At 47.6% G+C, this 20,264-nt stretch overlaps 2 protein-coding genes across 3 annotated transcripts in view; both read left to right on the plus strand.

Annotated features, from left to right (window-relative positions):
* The first annotated feature begins 287 nt into the window (after positions 1–287).
* LOC143747456 (uncharacterized) lies at positions 288–17,707 on the plus strand. The gene is made up of 7 exons (XM_077240239.1): positions 288–518; positions 4,251–4,421; positions 4,685–4,796; positions 4,853–4,921; positions 5,072–5,097; positions 8,060–8,086; positions 17,397–17,707. Exons 1-7 carry the CDS (start codon positions 419–421, stop codon positions 17,585–17,587), a joined length of 696 nt encoding a protein of 231 aa, XP_077096354.1. The 5' UTR covers positions 288–418; the 3' UTR covers positions 17,588–17,707.
* A 949-nt stretch (positions 17,708–18,656) lies between these two features.
* The window catches only part of evlb (Enah/Vasp-like b), a 62,468-nt gene continuing 60,860 nt past the window's right edge, over positions 18,657–20,264 (plus strand). For both annotated transcript variants that reach the window (XM_077240234.1, XM_077240233.1), the window contains exon 1: positions 18,657–19,172. In XM_077240234.1, coding sequence (XP_077096349.1) covers positions 19,168–19,172 — 5 coding nt within the window. In that variant the 5' untranslated portion in view covers positions 18,657–19,167. The remainder of the gene's footprint in view (positions 19,173–20,264) is intronic.

The raw sequence follows: 20,264 nt of genomic DNA on the forward strand, positions 1-20,264 counted from the left end.
TATCTTTTATTCTAAACTGTTTTAATTATTCTGATTTCTTTTGATTATTTTAATTTCTTCTATGTAAAGCACTTTGAATTACCATTGTGTATGAAATGTGCTATATAAATAAACTTGCCTTGCCTTGCCTTGCCTTGTTTGTGTGTGTTTGTGTGTGTCTGTGTGTGTGTGTTTGTGTGTGTCTGTGTGTGTCTGTGTGTGTGTGTGTGTGTGTGTTTGTGTGTGTCTGTGTGTGTGTGTGTGTGTGTGTGTGTGTGTGAGGATTATGCAGCTCATCTGAGAGGAGGAGCGTCTATTGTGTCTGTTTGTCTCTCGATCAGCAGTAAAGGACGTCTCCTCTCTCTCTCTCCCTCACACACACTCTCTCTCACACACACACACACACACACACACACACACACACGCTCTCAGGCTGGTGATGGAGGGGATGGAGGTTCTGACGGAGGCTGGAGGAGCTTCACACAGCGACGGGTTCAACAGCGAGTGTCTCCTGCCGCCGGACACCGACTTCATGATCGGTCAGTGAACAAACATCCTCAGAGTTTCAGTCTCGTCGTCCAGCACACACACACACACACACACACACACACACACACACACACACACACACACACACACACACACACACACACACACACACACACACACACACACACACACACACACACTCATTCTCACATCAGGACACTTTTACTGGACAGGAAGATAAATGACTGAAAATGTAGTGAGTTTGTGCTTAAAACAAGAACAAATACCTACCAATGGAGTCAGAAAATAATCTTGTTTTCTCTTTGAATTAAGTTTATTTTTCTGACTCGCTTTTTTTTTCAGCATAAAGTCACTTGTTTTCTGAAAAACTTTATCAAAATAAGACTCAATATATTCAGTCATTTTGCTTCTTGTCCAGTAAATGTTTCTTGATTTAAGATTGTTTGGATCTGTGTGCTGTAAACTCTGAGGAGGAACATCATGTTTGCAGTGTATTAGATTCTCTTCTCTAGTTTTTATAATGCATAAATTAAGTGAAAACATTCCAAATATATCTCAAAATCTATTTATACCACAGGTAGATTTTCAGAAAACTAGGCTGAATATATAAACGTGGTTTTATTTCTCTTGTGTGTGTTGAAGGTTCAGAAATTTGAACACAAATGATCTTTTCAGTGTTAAAAGTGTCTTTCTTGAGTTGAATGAAGTTTATAGATGTGTGTGAGACAGAAAGAGAGAGACGGATCAGATCTCCACACGCCAGCCGGAGACATTAACAGCCGCGCAGCGTTCAGATCTAAACACACTCTGACACACAGCTGAGTGTGTGTGTGTGTGTGTGTGTGTGTGTGTGTGTGTGTGTGTGTGTGTGTGTGTGTGTGTGTGTGTGTGTGTGTGTATGTGTGTGTGTGTGTGTGTGTGTGTGTGTGGGGAAGGTCAGGGTGGATCCGCTGGGATTTGCTAGTCTTAATTCCTTTCTGAAGTGGGATTATGGCCGATTATAATCCACACACAAACACACTCAGACAATCCATCGATTCTCCATCTCAGCTCCATAGAAGAAGAAACGCTGAGATAGTGAATCATGGGATCATTTAGCTATAATTCACTCATTTTGTTTTTACATTTTATAAATTAAACAGCTCATAAATATACTTTATCACTATAAAATTTAAATTACCAATCAACATGCACCAATGCTACATTTTTCTAAATGTCACAATCATTTGTTAACAAACAATTATTCATTACTTCAATGAGCTCATTGTTTCTGCATTAAATTATTACATTGTTAAATGAATACATTTTTAGCTAACTGTGATTTCTGAAATACATAACTTACACAGTTTCCTCTGATAATAATCAATGTAAACTGTAATCTAGATGTGTATTGTGAAAAGCGCTGTACGAATAAATGTGAATTGAATTGAAATCACCCCTAGACATGAAAGCATTATGCAATCATTTAAGGTTTTTCTACTTTTGGCGTAAAGCGTTGTTTAAAATGGAGTCAGGCACTCGATCGAGACACTGTGTCGACGACACTATGGGGAACCGGTGTCTGAAACTCTTATCCAATCACGGCAATCCTCATTGGCCGGCGACAGCCTATGACATCACTACATGCGACCCGGACGTATATAAGGGGAGCCTGGAGAACATGTCATCGTCTTCAGAACCAAGCAAGCGTGCCGCACAAGCGCTGAAGCGTCTGGATCGCCCCCCAGTGGCTGGTCCCAGTACAGCTCATAAGCCCCGCCTCCCCATGCACTCTAATGGGACGTGAGGAAAACCAAACAATCAAATTACACTTCAGGAACATTTCTTCCAAAGATGTTTTGTCATTTTAGGTAGTTATTATCACGCTGATGTAAGTTTAAGTGTTTGTTTTTTTAAATGAGTTTGGGCTTTGTTAGTTATTTGATGCTATAAAAACTGGAGTGTGATGTCATGATTGACAGCTGTGATTGACAGCTTCTCTAAATGAAGTATCACTGAGGCACCAACGGATTCGTTTTGGGATTTTCAGGAGGAGATTGAAGCTTGAACTTTAATTTCTTCATTTGACCTTGATAACACGACTTCACTTCTTCACGCTCGCGACTCCGAGATTCGTTGTCACTAACACCCTCTGTCAGTGTGTGTGCAGTGGAGCACGACGTCTCTCAGACTCAACGGCTGTAATAAACCAGAGCTTCTCTGTGACTTTAGTCCCGTCTGAATGTGCATCTCAGTGATCATCACAGACAATCTCAGTCAAGATTACAGCGACTTTAACCGTCAGTAAAAAGGTCCGGAATAATGACCTCAGGTGATGCTAATCCCGTGCGAATAGAATGTAAACATGTACGTAAATATTCCGGCGTTTCCTGTTTAACGGTAGTTTTTCAAGTACGGAGACGCTCGAAAAAGCATTCAGTTGTGTTCTAGACGCTGGGACAGATCTGTGGCAAAACTCAAGAGTTTCCACGCATTCAGATCAGAAAGAAGATGGAAAGCTCGTGTTAGAGGCACGAAACATCTTTTAGCGTTAGATAAGTGTCTATTACCAACACAATCCAATCTGAAGTTAATAAATACATCCAACTGGACAACTGTTATATATATATATAAATAAAATATAGGTTATATGTGTTTGCGCACATGATCAGGAAGAGTGTAATACACACATGACGACAGGAGTGACGGCAGTGTGTATGTCGAGTTACTCTCTCACTTCTGCTAGTTTTACTGAGATCTCTAATCCCGTGCGAACTGGACATTATTATCACAGAGTCCTGCGGTAAAACTACATTACTCATCTACCCTTGTGAAGTTAATCCCGTCCGGATAGCGCTTTACACACCGGTTCACGAGGAGCGTCCCCTGTAGCGTCATCGACACAGCGTCTCGTTCCCGGTTCTCAGGAATCACAAAAATAGAGAAATCACAAATCTCTTTATGGAGGCTTTACAGTTCCTGCTCAGTGTGTGTGTGTGTGTGTGTGAGTCAGTATAATGATGTGTGTGTGTGTGAGTCATTATAATGATGTGTGTGTGTGTGTGTGTGTGTGTATGTGTGTGTGTCAGATGAGTGCTGCTCTCCTCAGTGTGTTGTGAGTTTGTGTGTTTGTGAGTGTCAGTATAATGATGTGTGTGTGTGTGTGTGTGTGTGTGTGTGTGTGTGTGTGTCAGATGAGCGCTGCTCTCCTCAGTGTGTTGTGAGTTTGTGTGTGTGTGAGTGTCAGTATAATGATGTGTGTGTGTGTGTGTGTGTCAGATGAACGCTGCTCTCCTCAGTGTGTTGTGAGTTTGTGTGTTTGTGAGTGTCATTATAATGATGTGTTTGTGTGTGTGTGTTTGTGAGTGTCAGTATAATGATGTGTGTGTGTGTGTGTGTGTGTGTGTGTGTGTGTGTGTGTGTGTGTGTGTGTGTGTGTGTGTGTGTGTGTGTGTGTGTGTGTGTGTGTGAAAGTGTCAGTATAATGATGTGTGTGTGTGTGTGTGTGTGTGTGTGTGTGTGTGTGTGTGTGTGTGTGTGTGTGTGTGTGTGTGTGTGTGTGTGTGTGAGTGTCAGTATAATGATGTGTGTGTGTGTGTGTGTCGGATGAGCGCTGCTCTCCTCAGTGTGTTGTGAGTTTGTGTGTTTGTGAGTGTCAGTATAATGATGTGTGTGTGTGTGTGTGTGTGTCGGATGAGCGCTGCTCTCCTCAGTGTGTTGTGAGTTTGTGTGTTTGTGAGTGTCAGTATAATGATGTGTGTGTGTGTGTGTGTGTGTGTCAGATGAGCGCTGCTCTCCTCAGCTCTGTGATCGTCTCTCTCTCCTGGAGCAGCGAGTCCAGATGCAGGACGATCAGATCCAGCTGTTGAAGATGGCCATGGCAGATGTGCTGAAGAGACTCCACATCTCAGAGGAGCAGACGAGCACGCTCGGCAGCAGGGCTCCGGTCAAAGGTCACACACACACACACACACACACACACACACACACACACACACACACACACACACACACACACACACACACACACACACACACACACACACACACGGCAGCAGGACAGAGAAACTGTAACTCCATTAATGTCTAGCCAAAACCATACAGATTATTCCAGTGTGCATGTGCTGTACTGTGTGTGTGTGTGTGTGTGTGTGTGTGTGTGTGTGTGTGTGTGTGTGTCTGCGCTCATGTGACTGATGTGTGTGTGTGTGTTCAGCTTCAGCGGGTCGTGCGGCGTCTCTGGTGTCTCTGAGGAAGAGCTCCAGCTCCACTCTTCCCTCCTCTCCTTCATCCAGGACCGGCAGCCCGAGGTCTGGCACAGAGATCAGGTGTGTGTGTGTGTGTGTGTGTGTTCAGAGGTCACTGACGCTCTCTCTCCCTGCAGGACGCCTGCCTCCAGCGCCAGAGACCCGACGGCTAAAGCTCGAGCGACCGGCCGGATCCTGCAGGAGACGTGAGTAAAACAGCACAGATCCGGCACAGATCCGGCACAGATCCGGCACGTGTGGGTTCAGCGCGCACCAGATGTGGGCCGGATCTGGGCCGACACTATGTGTAGAAGCTCCTGCAGTTATGAATGACTAACTCTTCTCTCTTCCAACAGCAAACCAAAGGAAGCAAGTGCCACAGGTGAGACAAGCACATTCAGAGGAATTATGTTATTGTTATAAATGTTAATTTCTTGTAAAATAAACTTAAACTTAAACAACATAGTTGCATAAACTAATTCAAGCTGATAAAACGACACTATTGTCTTCTATTGTAAAGCAGTTCGAAGCAGCTTTACAGAGCTAACAGGAAAATAATGCAATAAAATTTCCAGAATAAAATAGCGTCACAGTCCAGCCCGTTTAATCCCACCGGTCGCAATTGTGACCGCATCTTTTTTCTTATTTCTGGATGCTCTAAAAATGTTGTTATATACTTTGGGCAAGAAATTCAACTTTTAAATGACAAAATAGATTGTCTTGATTAAAATCTATTAATGTCATGTGACTAGTCTGAAAGGTCACATGACCAGATCAGTTTACTTCCTGCTTGCACATCTAGAAGAAGATGTCTTCCTCAGCCTACTACAAAAAGTAGTATGTAAAACATCTTAATTAACAGATAGAACTATCATATTTTGTACATATATTCTTTAAAGGGTCTACTACTGATATATTTTGAGAATTATACTCCTGCATATATATTTTGCTCGTAAAATATGTAAATTTGTTAACGGTCACAATTGTGACCGGTAGTATAACACAGTGGTTCAATTGAAAACACAGGTATTGCCAGGTATTGGCAATCCTACACTGAGCATATGCCACACCTGTGAGGAGGATGGATGATCTTGGCAAAGAAGTGCTCACTAACACAGATTCAGACAGATTTGTGAACAATATTTGAGAGAAATAGGCCTTTTGTGTACATAGAAAAGGTCTTAGATCATTGAGTTCAGCTCATGAAAAATGGGGGCAAAAACAAAAGTGCTGCGTTTATAATTTTGTTCAATGTAGTTATCAGTATCCCAGAAACTTTCAATGTGTTGGACCTTCTAGACGTACGTGACCCCCTCTCCAAACATGACCACAAAGAACCCTTTCTACAACGTACAGCCCATCTTCAGTGCACTGAATGAGTGCACACACATCTCCCTGAAACTGGCCTAGGACAGGGTTGAGTGAAGTCATGGTCTATCCCATAGGGGTCTCGCCGAACAAGCAGAAGTTCCTCCAGGGTGTAACTTTGTACATGACAACCTTTTCACCTCACTAAGCCTCCTTCATGAAATTACAAAACAAGGTATTGGATGTCTTGGAATGAGTTGTGTCAATAGGTTTAATTGAAGAATTTGTATGAATTCTGACTATGGTGTTTCCCACCGGTACCCATTGTGACCGAGTATAAAACCTAATATTTCACTAACTTAACCAACATAAAATCAAAAAAGGCATAATGTTTGAGTGTTAGGGAGGTCTAAGGAGTAAAATGCATGTACTCAAGTTGCAAGAAAAAATGTGGGATTAAACGGGTTAAAGGTGGGATATGTGATTTGGAAAACGACCGGCAGATTTAGAAAATACACAATTCAAATGGTCCTACCTTCTTTCCTCCAACGCTGGCTCTGACTCCACCCATTCGAAGAACATGGACGCGCAATCATGCACAAGCGAAAACTCAGATGCGCGAGAGATTGTAATGACGATTTACTACTAATCATGGAACCAATGTATGCGCACCAAGGGGGTCACGCGCGCAGGGGGGAGGGGGGTGTGGTACGACCGTTTGATTGACGAACTTACTGTCCAGTGATTCCAGGTGGTCTTGGAAATGATTGGCTGGAGTTTTTCGAGTCCTGCCCATTCCACAGATGATTAAATTGCTGGAGAAAACCGTGATCGTCCAGAACATTCAGAATATTATCGCAGGACCTTCATCAGTTCTGATTACAGTTAACCTCGGGATAAACAGAGAGACTAATATTAAGGTAGACGCCATCCTTCTTATGATGTAACGAGTACATCAGGATTCATGGGAAGTGTTCCCGGTTCCGGCTGATCTAAACTATGCAGCCTAACATTGAATTATAGAAGTCTATAGAGTGTTATGTGTATGCTAAGCCAAAGAGATGTGTTTTTAGTCTAGCTTTGAACTGACAGACTGTGTCTGCTTCCCGGACAATGTTAGGAAGATTGTTCCAAAGTTTTGGTGCTAAATAGGAAAAGGATCTACCGCCAGCAGTCGATTTATATATTCTAGGTATTATCAACTGGCCGGAGTTTTGAGATCGCAATAGACGTGAAGGACTATAATGCGTTAAGAGCTCGCTCAAGTACTGGGGAGCTAAACCATTTAGTGCTTTGTAAGTAATCAGCAATATCTTAAAATGTATACGATGTTTAATAGGGAGCCAATGCAGTGTTGACAGAACCGGGCTAATATGGTCGTACTTCCTGGTTCTGGTAAGAACTCTAGCGGCTGCGTTTTGGACCAGCTGTAGTTTGTTTATTAAGCGTGCAGGGCAACCACCCAGTAGAGCATTACAATAATCTAGCCTTGATGTCATGAACGCATGAACTAGTTGTTCCGCATTTGTCACTGAGAGCATATGACGTAATTTAGATATATTTTTAAGATGGAAAAATGCGGTTTTACAGACACTAGACACGTGACTTTCAAATGAGAGATTGGTTATTTGTTATTTCACTGTTTGTTACTGTGAAGCTGGTTTTTGTACTGGGTTATAATGGTTAACTAAAAGTCAAACCGTTAAAAACATTTCTGGTTCTTGGAATAAAATGAGAGTACACCAACTGAATATAAAATATGGAAAACCTTTGACCTATTTTTGTTTCAACCTGTTGCAAAGGAAACATTTCTTATTTTCATTAAATTTAACTTGATGTATTAAAATAACTAAAACTGAATTTAAAAAAAATTAACATCGACAAAAAGTAAAAATGACAAAAACACAGCTAAATTAAAAATTTTCTGAATTGCTAAAACACATTTCTCGAAACCATCGCCCACTTTCTCACACTTGCAAAATTAATGGTTTCATGATTAAATATTTTTATTTCATTCCTCTGTTTCTGTCCTTCAGGCTTCAAGCATGTCACTCACTGCAGAGGTAGGTCTCATACCACACCATCAAATAATATATATTATCTAACCTTTTTTTTGTTATTATTTACATTTTTTTACAGGCAAGTCATTAAGAACAAGTTCTTATTTACAATGGCGGCCTGACAAGTGGAATAACCACCGAGGCAAAAGGAAATAGGGCTAAAATAAATACAGTACTTTAGAAATACATACAGGTTAACAATTACATTAAATACAATTAAAAACACAACACAGTAGACAACAGAAAAGGATTATGTAGAGAAGCAACAGCATGTGTCCGTGAACAAGGATGATATAATAGTTTTTAAAAGATGAAGTTGAATTAGTGTGTCTAGTTTGACGATATTTTGCAAAGCGTTCCAGTCGCGAGCGGCAGCAGATTGGACAGAAGCGAGACCAAAGCGAGTCCAGAGTTAGTTTTGGGAATACATAATAGAAGACAAAGTGAGGAGCGGGTGTTGTGTGTGTCAGGCTTGGGCTGCAGGAGATGACCCAAGTGAGGAGCGGGTGTTGTGTGTGACAGGCTTGGGCTGCAGGAGATGACCCAAGTGAGGAGCGGGTGTTGTGTGCGACAGGCTTGGGCTGCAGGAGATGACCCAAGTGAGGAGCGGGTGTTGTGTGTGTCAGGCTTGGGCTGCAGGAGATGACCCAAGTGAGGAGCGGCTGTTGTGTGTGACAGGCTTGGGCTGCAGGAGGTGACCCAAGTGAGGAGCGGGTGTTGTGTGCGACAGGCTTGGGCTGCAGGAGGTGACCCAAGTGAGGAGTGGGTGTTGTGTGTGTCAGGATTGGGCTACAGGAGGTGACCCAAGTGAGGAGCGGGTGTTGTGTGCGACAGGCTTGGGCTGCAGGAGGTGACCCAAGTGAGGAGCGGGTGTTGTGTGCGACAGGCTTGGGCTGCAGAAGATGACCCAAGTGAGGAGCGGGTGTTGTGTGTGTCAGGCTTGGGCTGCAGGAGATGACCCAAGTGAGGAGCGGGTGTTGTGTGTGACAGGCTTGGGCTGCAGGAGGTGACCCAAGTGAGGAGCGGGTGTTGTGTGTGACAGGCTTGGGCTGCAGGAGGTGACCCAAGTGAGGAGCGGGTGTTGTGTGTGACAGGCTTGGGCTGCAGGAGATGACCCAAGTGAGGATCGGGTGTTGTGTGCGACAGGCTTGGGCTGCAGGAGATGACCCAAGTGAGGAGCGGGTGTTGTGTGTGACAGGCTTGGGCTGCAGGAGGTGACCCAAGTGAGGAGCGGGTGTTGTGTGCGACAGGCTTGGGCTGCAGGAGATGACCCAAGTGAGGTGAGCGGGTGTTGTGTGCGACAGGCTTGGGCTGCAGAAGATGACCCAAGTGAGGTGAGCGGGTGTTGTGTGTGACAGGCTTGGGCTGCAGGAGGTGACCCAAGTGAGGAGCGGGTGTTGTGTGCGACAGGCTTGGGCTGCAGAAGATGACCCAAGTGAGGAGCGGGTGTTGTGTGCGACAGGCTTGGGCTGCAGAAGATGACCCAAGTGAGGTGAGCGGGTGTTGTGTGTGACAGGCTTGGGCTGCAGGAGGTGACCCAAGTGAGGTGAGCGGGTGTTGTGTGTGACAGGCTTGGGCTGCAGGAGGTGACCCAAGTGAGGAGCGGGTGTTGTGTGCGACAGGCTTGGGCTGCAGAAGATGACCCAAGTGAGGTGAGCGGGTGTTGTGTGTGACAGGCTTGGGTTGCAGGAGATGACCCAAGTGAGGACCGGGTGTTGTGTGTGACAGGCTTGGGCTGCAGGAGGTGACCCAAGTGAGGAGCGGGTGTTGTGTGCGACAGGCTTGGGCTGCAGGAGGTGACCCAAGTGAGGAGTGGGTGTTGTGTGTGACAGGCTTGGGCTGCAGGAGATGACCCAAGTGAGGAGCGGGTGTTGTGTGCGACAGGCTTGGGCTGCAGGAGATGACCCAAGTGAGGAGCGGGTGTTGTGTGTGACAGGCTTGGGCTGCAGGAGGTGACCCAAGTGAGGAGCGGGTGTTGTGTGTGACAGGCTTGGGCTGCAGGAGATGACCCAAGTGAGGTGAGCGGGTGTTGTGTGCGACAGGCTTGGGCTGCAGAAGATGACCCAAGTGAGGTGAGCGGGTGTTGTGTGTGACAGGCTTGGGCTGCAGGAGGTGACCCAAGTGAGGAGCGGGTGTTGTGTGCGACAGGCTTGGGCTGCAGGAGATGACCCAAGTGAGGTGAGCGGGTGTTGTGTGTGACAGGCTTGGGCTGCAGAAGATGACCCAAGTGAGGTGAGCGGGTGTTGTGTGTGACAGGCTTGGGCTGCAGGAGGTGACCCAAGTGAGGAGCGGGTGTTGTGTGCGACAGGCTTGGGCTGCAGGAGATGACCCAAGTGAGGTGAGCGGGTGTTGTGTGTGACAGGCTTGGGCTGCAGGAGATGACCCAAGTGAGGTGAGCGGGTGTTGTGTGTGACAGGCTTGGGCTGCAGGAGATGACCCAAGTGAGGTGAGCGGGTGTTGTGTGTGACAGGCTTGGGCTGCAGAAGATGACCCAAGTGAGGTGAGCGGGTGTTGTGTGCGACAGGCTTGGGCTGCAGGAGGTGACCCAAGTGAGGAGCGGGTGTTGTGTGCGACAGGCTTGGGCTGCAGGAGATGACCCAAGTGAGGTGAGCGGGTGTTGTGTGTGACAGGCTTGGGCTGCAGGAGATGACCCAAGTGAGGTGAGCGGGTGTTGTGTGTGACAGGCTTGGGCTGCAGAAGATGACCCAAGTGAGGTGAGCGGGTGTTGTGTGCGACAGGCTTGGGCTGCAGGAGGTGACCCAAGTGAGGAGCGGGTGTTGTGTGCGACAGGCTTGGGCTGCAGGAGATGACCCAAGTGAGGTGAGCGGGTGTTGTGTGTGACAGGCTTGGGCTGCAGGAGATGACCCAAGTGAGGTGAGCGGGTGTTGTGTGTGACAGGCTTGGGCTGCAGAAGATGACCCAAGTGAGGTGAGCGGGTGTTGTGTGCGACAGGCTTGGGCTGCAGAAGATGACCCAAGTGAGGTGAGCGGGTGTTGTGTGCGACAGGCTTGGGCTGCAGAAGATGACCCAAGTGAGGTGAGCGGATGTTGTGTGTGACAGGCTTGGGCTGCAGAAGATGACCCAAGTGAGGTGAGCGGATGTTGTGTGTGACAGGCTTGGGCTGCAGGAGATGAACCAAGTGAGGAGCGGGTGTTGTGTGTGACAGGCTTGGGCTGCAGGAGATGACCCAAGTGAGGAGCGGGTGTTGTGTGTGACAGGCTTGGGCTGCAGGAGATGACCCAAGTGAGGAGTGGGTGTTGTGTGCGACAGGCTTGGGCTGCAGGAGATGACCCAAGTGAGGAGCGGGTGTTGTGTGTGACAGGCTTGGGCTGCAGGAGATGACCCAAGTGAGGAGCGGCGGGTGTTGTGTGCGACAGGTTTGGGCTGCAGGAGATGACCCAAGTGAGGAGCGGGTGTTGTGTGCGACAGGCTTGGGCTGCAGAAGATGACCCAAGTGAGGTGAGCGGGTGTTGTGTGCGACAGGCTTGGGCTGCAGGGGATGACCCAAGTGAGGAGTGGGTGTTGTGTGCGACTGGCTTGGGCTGCAGGAGATGACCCAAGTGAGGAGCGGGTGTTGTGTGTGACAGGCTTGGGCTGCAGGAGATGACCCAAGTGAGGAGCGGGTGTTGTGTGCGACACGCTTGGGCTGCAGGAGATGACCCAAGTGAGGAGTGGGTGTTGTGTGCGACAGGCTTGGGCTGCAGGAGATGACCCAAGTGAGGAGCGGGTGTTGTGTGCGACAGGCTTGGGCTGCAGGAGATGACCCAAGTGAGGAGCGGGTGTTGTGTGCGACAGGCTTGGGCTGCAGGAGATGACCTAAGTGAGGAGCGGGTGTTGTGTGCGACATGCTTGGGCTGCAGAAGATGACCCAAGTGAGGTGAGCGGGTGTTGTGTGTGACAGGCTTGGGCTGCAGGAGATGACCCAAGTGAGGAGCGGGTGTTGTGTGTGACAGGCTTGGGCTGCAGGAGATGAACCAAGTGAGGAGCGGGTGTTGTGTGTGACAGGCTTGGGCTGCAGGAGATGACCCAAGTGAGGAGCGGGTGTTGTGTGCGACAGGCTTGGGCTGCAGAAGATGACCCAAGTGAGGTGAGCGGGTGTTGTATGTGACAGGCTTGGGCTGCAGGAGATGACCCAAGTGAGGAGCGGGTGTTGTGTGTGACAGGCTTGGGCTGCAGGAGATGACCCAAGTGAGGAGCGGGTGTTGTGTGTGACAGGCTTGGGCTGCAGGAGATGACCCAAGTGAGGAGCGGGTGTTGTGTGTGTCAGGCTTGGGCTGCAGGAGATGAACCAAGTGAGGAGCGGGTGTTGTGTGTGACAGGCTTGGGCTGCAGGAGATGACCCAAGTGAGGAGCGGGTGTTGTATGTGACAGGCTTGGGCTGCAGGAGATGACCCAGGTGAGGAGCGGGTGTTGTGTGTGACAGGCTCGGCTGCAGGAGATGACCCAAGTGAGGACCGGGTGTTGTGTGCGACAGGCTTGGGCTGCAGGAGGTGACCCAAGTGAGGAGCGGGTGTTGTGTGTGTCAGGCTTGGGCTGCAGGAGATGACCCAAGTGAGGACCGGGTGTTGTGTGCGACAGGCTTGGGCTGCAGGAGATGACCCACGTGAGGAGCGGGTGTTGTGTGTGACAGGCTTGGGCTGCAGGAGATGACCCAAGTGAGGAGCGGGTGTTGTGTGTGACAGGCTTGGGCTGCAGGAGATGACCCAGGTGAGGAGCGGGTGTTGTGTGTGACAGGCTTGGGCTGCAGGAGATGACCCAAGTGAGGAGCGGGTGTTGTGTGTGACAGGCTTGGGCTGCAGGAGATGACCCAAGTGAGGAGCGGGTGTTGTGTGTGACAGGCTTGGGCTGCAGGAGATGACCCAAGTGAGGAGTGGGTGTTGTGTGTGACAGGCTTGGGCTGCAGGAGATGACCCAAGTGAGGAGCGGGTGTTGTGTGTGACAGGCTTGGGCTGCAGGAGATGACCCAAGTGAGGAGTGGGTGTTGTGTGCGACAGGCTCGGCTGCAGGAGATGACCCAAGTGAGGACCGGGTGTTGTGTGCGACAGGCTTGGGCTGCAGGAGATGACCCAAGTGAGGAGCGGGTGTTGTGTGCGACAGGCTTGGGCTGCAGAAGATGACCCAAGTGAGGTGAGCGGGTGTTGTGTGCGACAGGCTTGGGCTGCAGGGGATGACCCAAGTGAGGAGTGGGTGTTGTGTGCGACAGGCTTGGGCTGCAGGAGATGACCCAAGTGAGGAGCGGGTGTTGTGTGCGACAGGCTTGGGCTGCAGGAGATGACCCAAGTGAGGAGCGGGTGTTGTGTGCGACAGGCTTGGGCTGCAGGAGATGACCCAAGTGAGGAGCGGGTGTTGTGTGCGACAGGCTTGGGCTGCAGGAGATGACCCAAGTGAGGAGCGGGTGTTGTGTGCGACAGGCTTGGGCTGCAGGAGATGACCCAAGTGAGGTGAGCGGCCGAGAAGGGTCTTTTAAATGAAGGTGAACCAGTGAATTTTGCGGCGAGTCTGAAGGAACGGCCAGTTGACAGATGAATATAAAGCGCAGTGGTGTGTATTGAAAGGAGCATTTATAGTAAACATGATAGCAGAATGGTAAAGAGTGTCAAGAGTTGATAGAGTGGACTTGCAAGCAACCCTGTATATAGTGTCTCCATAGTCTAACATGGGTAGAATGGTCATTTGAATAAGAGTAAGTTTGGCAGAAGCGGAAGGAAGAGCGGTTTCTGTAAAGGAAACCAAGCTTGCCTTGAGCTTAGATTGCAGCTTTGATATGTGGATGGAGAAAGAAAGTGAAGTTTCCAACCAGATGCCCAAGTGTTTACATGCAGTTGTAGAATCGCCCCCTTGCAAGTGGTGATTTTAAGGGCCGGAGGAGGCGTAGTACCCTTACGGTGAAACCACACGGTTTTTGTTTTGAAGGTATTAAGAGTGAGTTTGAGTTGTGTAAAGGATTGCTGTAGTTGGAAAAAGCGATCTTGCAAGGTAGCGTGAACAGCATCAGGAGAGGAACCCGCGGCATAAAGGATTGTATCATCAGCATACAAGTGAATGAGAGATTTACCAACTAACCTCTGCCACACACACACACACACAACTAACCTCTGACACACGCACACACACACACACACACACACACACACACACACACACACACACACACACACACACACACACACACACACACACGCAACTAACCTCTGACACACACACACACACACACACACACACACTTACAATAACGGACTCGGACACAGAACACTAGAGGCACATCAAGATTATGGCTCTCTCTTAATCCTTTCTCTCTCTGTTCATCTCCTCCTCATCAACATCACCTTTTCTTCCTCTCCTCTTCCTCTCCTTCCTCCTCCTCTCCTCTTCCTCTCCTTCCTCCTCCTCTCCTCTTCCTCTCCTTCCTCCTCCTCTCCTCTTCCTCTCCTTCCTCCTCCTCTCCTCTTCTTCCTCTACTCTTCCTCTCCTTCCTCCTCCTCTCCTCTTCCTCTCCTTCCTCCTCCTCTCCTCTTCTTCCTATCCTCTTCCTCTCCTTCCTCCTCCTCTCCTCTTCTTCCTCTCCTCTTCTTCCTCTCCTCTTCCTCTCCTTCCTCCTCCTCTCCTCTTCTTCCTCTCCTCTTCCTCTTCTTCCTCTCCTCTTCCTCTCCTTCCTCCTACTCTCCTCTTCTTCCTCTCCTCTTCCTCTCCTTCCTCCTCCTCCTCTTCCTCTCCTTCCTCCTCCTCTCCTCTTCTTCCTCCTTCTCTCCTCTTCTTCCTCCTCTCCTCTCCTCTTCCTCTCCTCTTCTTCCTCCCCTCTCCTCTTCCTCCTCTCCTTCCTCCTCTTCTCCTCTTCTTCCTCCTCTCCTCTCCTCTCCTCTACCTCCTCTCCTTCCTCCTCCTCTTCTTCCTCTTCTTCCTATTCTTCCTTCTCTCCTCTTCCTCTCCAATTATTCCTCTTCTACCTCTCCTCTTCCTCCTCTCCTTCCTCCTCCTCTCCTCTTCTTCCTCTCCTTCCTCCTCCTCTTCTTCCTTTTCTTCCTCCTCTCCTCTCCTTCCTCCTCCTCTTCTCTTCTTCCTCTTCTTACCTCTTCTTCCTCCTCTCCTCTTCCTCCTCTCCTCTTCTTCCTCCTCTTCTTCCTACTCCTCTCCTCTTCTTCCTCTCCTCTTCCTCTCCTTCCTCCTCTCCTCTTCTTCCTCCTCTCCTCTCCTCTTCCTCCTCTCCTTCCTCCTCTCCTCTTCTTCCTCCTCTTCTTCCTCCTCCTCTCCTCTTCTTCCTCTCCTCTTCCTCTCCTCTTCTTCCTCCTCTCCTCTTCCTCCTCTCCTCTTCTTCCTCATCCTCTCCTCTTCTTCCTCTCCTCTTCCTCTCCTTCCTCCTCCTCTCCTCTTCTTCCTCCTCTCCTCTTCCTCCTCTCCTTCCTCCTCCTCTCCTCTTCTTCCTCTCCTCTTCCTCTCCTCTTCCTCCTCTTCTTCCTCCTCTCCTCTTCCTCCCCTCCTTCCTCCTCCTCTCCTCTTCTTCCTCTTCTTCTTCCTCCTCTCCTCTCCTCTTCCTCCCCTCCTTCCTCCTCCTCTTCCTCCTCTTCTTCCTCCTCTCCTCTCCTTCCTCCTCTTCCTCTCCTCTTCCTCCTCCTCTCCTCTTCCTCCTCTCCTTCCTCCTCCTCTCCTTCCTCCTCCTCTCCTCTTCTTCCTCTTCCTCCTCTCCTCGTCCTCCTCTTCTTCCTCCTCATCTCCTCTTCTTCCTCCTCCTCTTCTTCCTCTTCCTCCTCTCCTTCCTCTCCTCTTCTTCCTCATCTTTTCCTGTTCTTCTTCTTCCTCCTCTTCCTCCTCATCTCCTCTTCTTCTTCCTCCTCCTCTCCTCTTCTTCCTCTTTCTCCTCTCCTCTTCCTCCTCTTCATCCTCTCTTCTTCTTCCTCCTCATCTCCTCTTCTTCTTCCTCCTCCTCTCCTCTTCTTCCTCTTCCTCCTATCCTCTTTTTCATCTCCTCTTCCTCCTCTTCCTCCTCTTCTTCATCTCCTCCTCTGCTCATCTCCTCTTCTTCCTCCTCCTCTCCTCATCTTCCTCTCCTCTTCTTCCTCTTCCTCATCTCCTCTTCTTCCTCTCCTCTTCCTCTTCTTCCTCTCCTCTTCCTCTCCACTTCTTCCTCTTCCTCATCTCCTCTTCTTCCTCCTCCTCTCCTCTTCCTTCTGTTCTTCCTCTCCTCCTCTCCTCTTCCTCATCTCCTCTTCTTCCTCTCCCCTCCTCCTCTCCTCTTCCTCATCTTCCTCTCCTCTTCCTCTTCTTCCTCTCCACTTCTTCCTCTTCCTCATCTCCTCTTCTTCCTCCTCTCCTCTTCCTTCTGTTCTTCCTCTCCTCTCCTCCTCTCCTCTTCCTCATCTCCTCTTCTTCCTCTCCCCTCCTCCTCTCCTCTTCCTCATCTTCCTCTCCTCTTCTTCCTCTTCCTCATCTCCTCTTCTTCCTCTCCTCTTCTTCCTCTCCTCTTCTTCCTCTTCCTCATCTCCTCTTCTTCCTCTCCTCTTCCTCTTCTTCCTCTCCACTTCTTCCTCTTCCTCATCTCCTCTTCTTCCTCCTCCTCTCCTCTTCCTTCTGTTCTTCCTCTCCTCTCCTCCTCTCCTCTTCCTCCTCTCCTCTTCTTCCTCTCCCCTCCTCCTCTCCTCTTCCTCCTCTCCTCTTCTTCCTCCTCCTCCCCTCTTCCTCCTCTCCTCTTCTTCCTCTCCCCTCCTCCTCTCCTCTTCCTCATCTCCTCTTCTTCCTCCTCCTCCCCTCTTCCTCATCTCCTCTTCTTCCTCTTCTTCCTCTTCTCTCCTCCTCTCCTCTTCCTCTCCGCCTCTCCTCTTCCTTCTCTTCCTCATCTCCTCTTCTTCCTCTCCTCTTCCTCCTCCTCCTCTCCTCTTCCTCTTCCTCTCCGCCTCTCCTCTTCCTTCTCTTCCTCATCTCCTCTTCTTCCTCTCCTCTCCCCTCCTCCTCTCCTCTTCCTCATCTCCTCTTCTTCCTCCTCCTCTCCTCTTCCTCATCTCCTTTTCTTCCTCTTCTCTCCTCCTCTCCTCTTCCTCTCCGCCTCTCCTCTTCCTTCTCTTCCTCATCTCCTCTTCTTCTTCTCCTCTTCCTCTCCGCCTCTCCTCTTCCTCCTTCTCTTCCTCATCTCCTCTTCTTCCTCTCCTCTTCCTCCTTTCCTCTTCCTCCTCCTCATCTCCTCTTATCCTCTTCCTCTCCTCATCTCCTCCTCTCTTCTTCCTCTTCCTCCTCCTCATCCCCTCTTATCCTCTTCCTCTCCTCATCTCCTCCTCTCCTCTTCCTCCTCTCCTCTTCCTCTTCCTCCTCTGTCCACTTGATTTAGTGACTCTGCAGATTTACCTGGTGGTGCTGGAAAGAAGGACTGGGTCAGCTGAGGTGTGTGAGCCTGTAGATCAGAGCAGAAGCCCAGCATTCACTGCACTCGTCCAGAAGAAGAAGAGCTCGTGTCTGAACTACAGGAGTCCCGTCAAACCAGTCAAACCAGCCAGTCAATACTTCCAGATCTGCTACTGACCGAAACACTCGCTCACAAACATCTGATCTGACTCATGGATGTTAGCATTGTTCGCTTATTTTCTGTAGAATGACAAAGAGTTTGGTGCAGAATTACAATAAAATCTGTTTCATATTATGGTCAAGTCTGATTCTATAAACTGCAAACATTTATGCCACAGATATATCACAGACGGCTGAGCTCCGGACTGCCCTCTGCTGGTTCACTGAGAGGATTCAGATGAGTGTATCCCGTTTAAATCCTGTCTGGCCCAGAATATACCTTTCATTACATAAGATGGCATAGAGAAAGCTGAGTCACTTTTCTTGATGAACAAATCCTTCTAAAAATGATCAAAACTAAAAATAGAGACTGAAATCTGGTGTTAAGCATTCCTGTTGGAGGATTACTGATTTTATGGCTTCAAATAAACCAATTCAGGAAGATCCCGTCACACAAATAAACTGGTGTGTGTGTGTGTGTGTGTGTGTGCGTGTGTGTCAGTGTCGTGTAGTAATACTATTGTACAACTATGGTAATCAATCTTCCACAAAACAAACAAACAAACATGGTTTCTATAGAAAAGTGTATACACTATAATAAAACCATGGTTAATTTCGATATGGGAGTTCACAGTGCATTAATTAATGCATAGTAAATGTTGAAATAAACTGACCAATATTAAGTTATATAATTAATTATATTGGCCTGGCCAATATATATATATATATATATATATATATATATATATATATATATATTGACCAAAAATTGATGCTCCTCTTGATGCAAATAACATCAAACAACATTTATTTCCAGCAATTCTTGTGTGAAAATGATTCTTCACAACATTCTCTCACAGCTTGAGCCTGATGAATCTTGACATTGTCATCCTGGAATATGAACATGTGTCTTCCTATGGTTGTTTACGAAATTAAAAGCTACACACTCCATCAATTAGGGTAAGAAGGACATGGTAGAAACATGATAATCACTGCAATAATGATCCAATAATAGAATTTACCTATAAAATCCACAAAGTGACGTTTTTGGCCGCTCAGTGTGTGTGTATAGGAGTGTAAGGGTTGGGTTAGTTATAGTTTTGTGATTAATATTATATACAATATCAGCCCGCTGGTGTGATTCTGTGTCTGTTGTTGATGATGATGATGTTTCGCGTTCAAATCTTGTGGGTTTAAACCTGTATCTTCCCGCCAGATGTTCCGGTAGTGTGTGCATCTGAGGCGCCCGTGGGCAGAACCGGTACCGGTGAGTCAGTGAGCGGTTACCGGAGACCGTGAAATGGACGTGAGGAGAACACGGTCTCAACACGGCAAGAAAAACACCAAAACATCAGAAAACGACTCGGAATCAACACAGAACCGGCCACATTTACATCTGTCGCATTTTTTCCTCCGCATCCGTGACTGGCTTTCGTAGCATCGGCGTTTCTTTTTTCTTTTTCTTTTTTTATATTACACATATTCCGTAGATATTCGCTTTTTCTCTGCAGTGTTGGATCATTAATTACACACGGGGGATCGAGGGACTGCGGTGACATTATTCCACGTTTATTTATAACGAAGAAAAAGAAGAAAATATGAGGTAAGCGCGCGCCCTCACGCGCAGCGTCCGTTATTATTAACGGCGAGAATGCATCAGATTATGTGACGAGATGTTTTTGGGGGGTGAATTTAGTGTTTTATATGTAGGCCTACTGTTATGTCGACATATTGTCTATATATCTTAGTCATTGGTTAAAATGATTGGGATTAGATGAGGGTTTGAAGCATCAGCCGGCGTGTTCACGGCCACACATTCTCATGCTGCCATCATCAATGTAGTGCACTAAGGAGTCTTAATGACTTATAGATGTGATATTCTGCGAAGGGAGGGACGAGTTTATATATATATATACTTATTATTGTTTGAAAATACAGCGAAAGAAACGATGTAAAATGGAGACATCACCATTATCATCATTATCATCATCAACGTTCGCCTCAGCAGCGCTGTGACGTGTCGCGGAGGGCGTGGTCAGAGCGGCTGTTGTCATGGTAACGAGGGCACGCGCGCAGCAGTGCATGTGTTCATTGATGAAGATGATTGATCGGCGCTAATGATCTGAACACAGCTTTAAAGAGAATAATGCATTAAAAGAAGTGGTAATTTTGACTTTGGTTACAAGTATTTAAGAATAGATATAAGGCATTATACATAAAGGCTTTAACTTTTTTTTCTTCAAAAATGCTAAATGAATGGAAGCATTAATGAGCCAGAATCATAAATAAGGTGATTAGTGCTGAAGCTGTAAAGAGCGAGACTTCATCAAGCCGATGTGTAAAAACTTTCCGCGTCTGGTTTTCTGTGGAGCAGTTTGAAGGTCCAGCTCATTAAACGCGTTACACAACATAAGATCATCTCCGCAGACTCTAAAAATAGCATCTGTCAGGTTTATAATAATCATATAACAGTCTTGGGCCTGTCTCTCTCTCTCTCTCTCTCTATGTGTGTGTGTGTGTGTTTATGAGACATGATAATAGAGTGTAATTTTGGAAACTTTCAAGGTAGCCTACTTTCAATTCTAATGAAAAATGTTAATGATCTTAATGGACTTAATTTTCTTTGAGCAAAATAAAATGAGTTATCTTTTCTTTTGATTTTGGTGTAAAACATGAGCCAGACATTTCTCTGTGA

The sequence above is a fragment of the Siphateles boraxobius genome, unplaced genomic scaffold (assembly GCF_051911475.1).
Source record: "Siphateles boraxobius isolate OS27281-9 unplaced genomic scaffold, OSU_SipBor_1 222, whole genome shotgun sequence".
Lineage (NCBI taxonomy): Eukaryota > Metazoa > Chordata > Actinopteri > Cypriniformes > Leuciscidae > Siphateles > Siphateles boraxobius.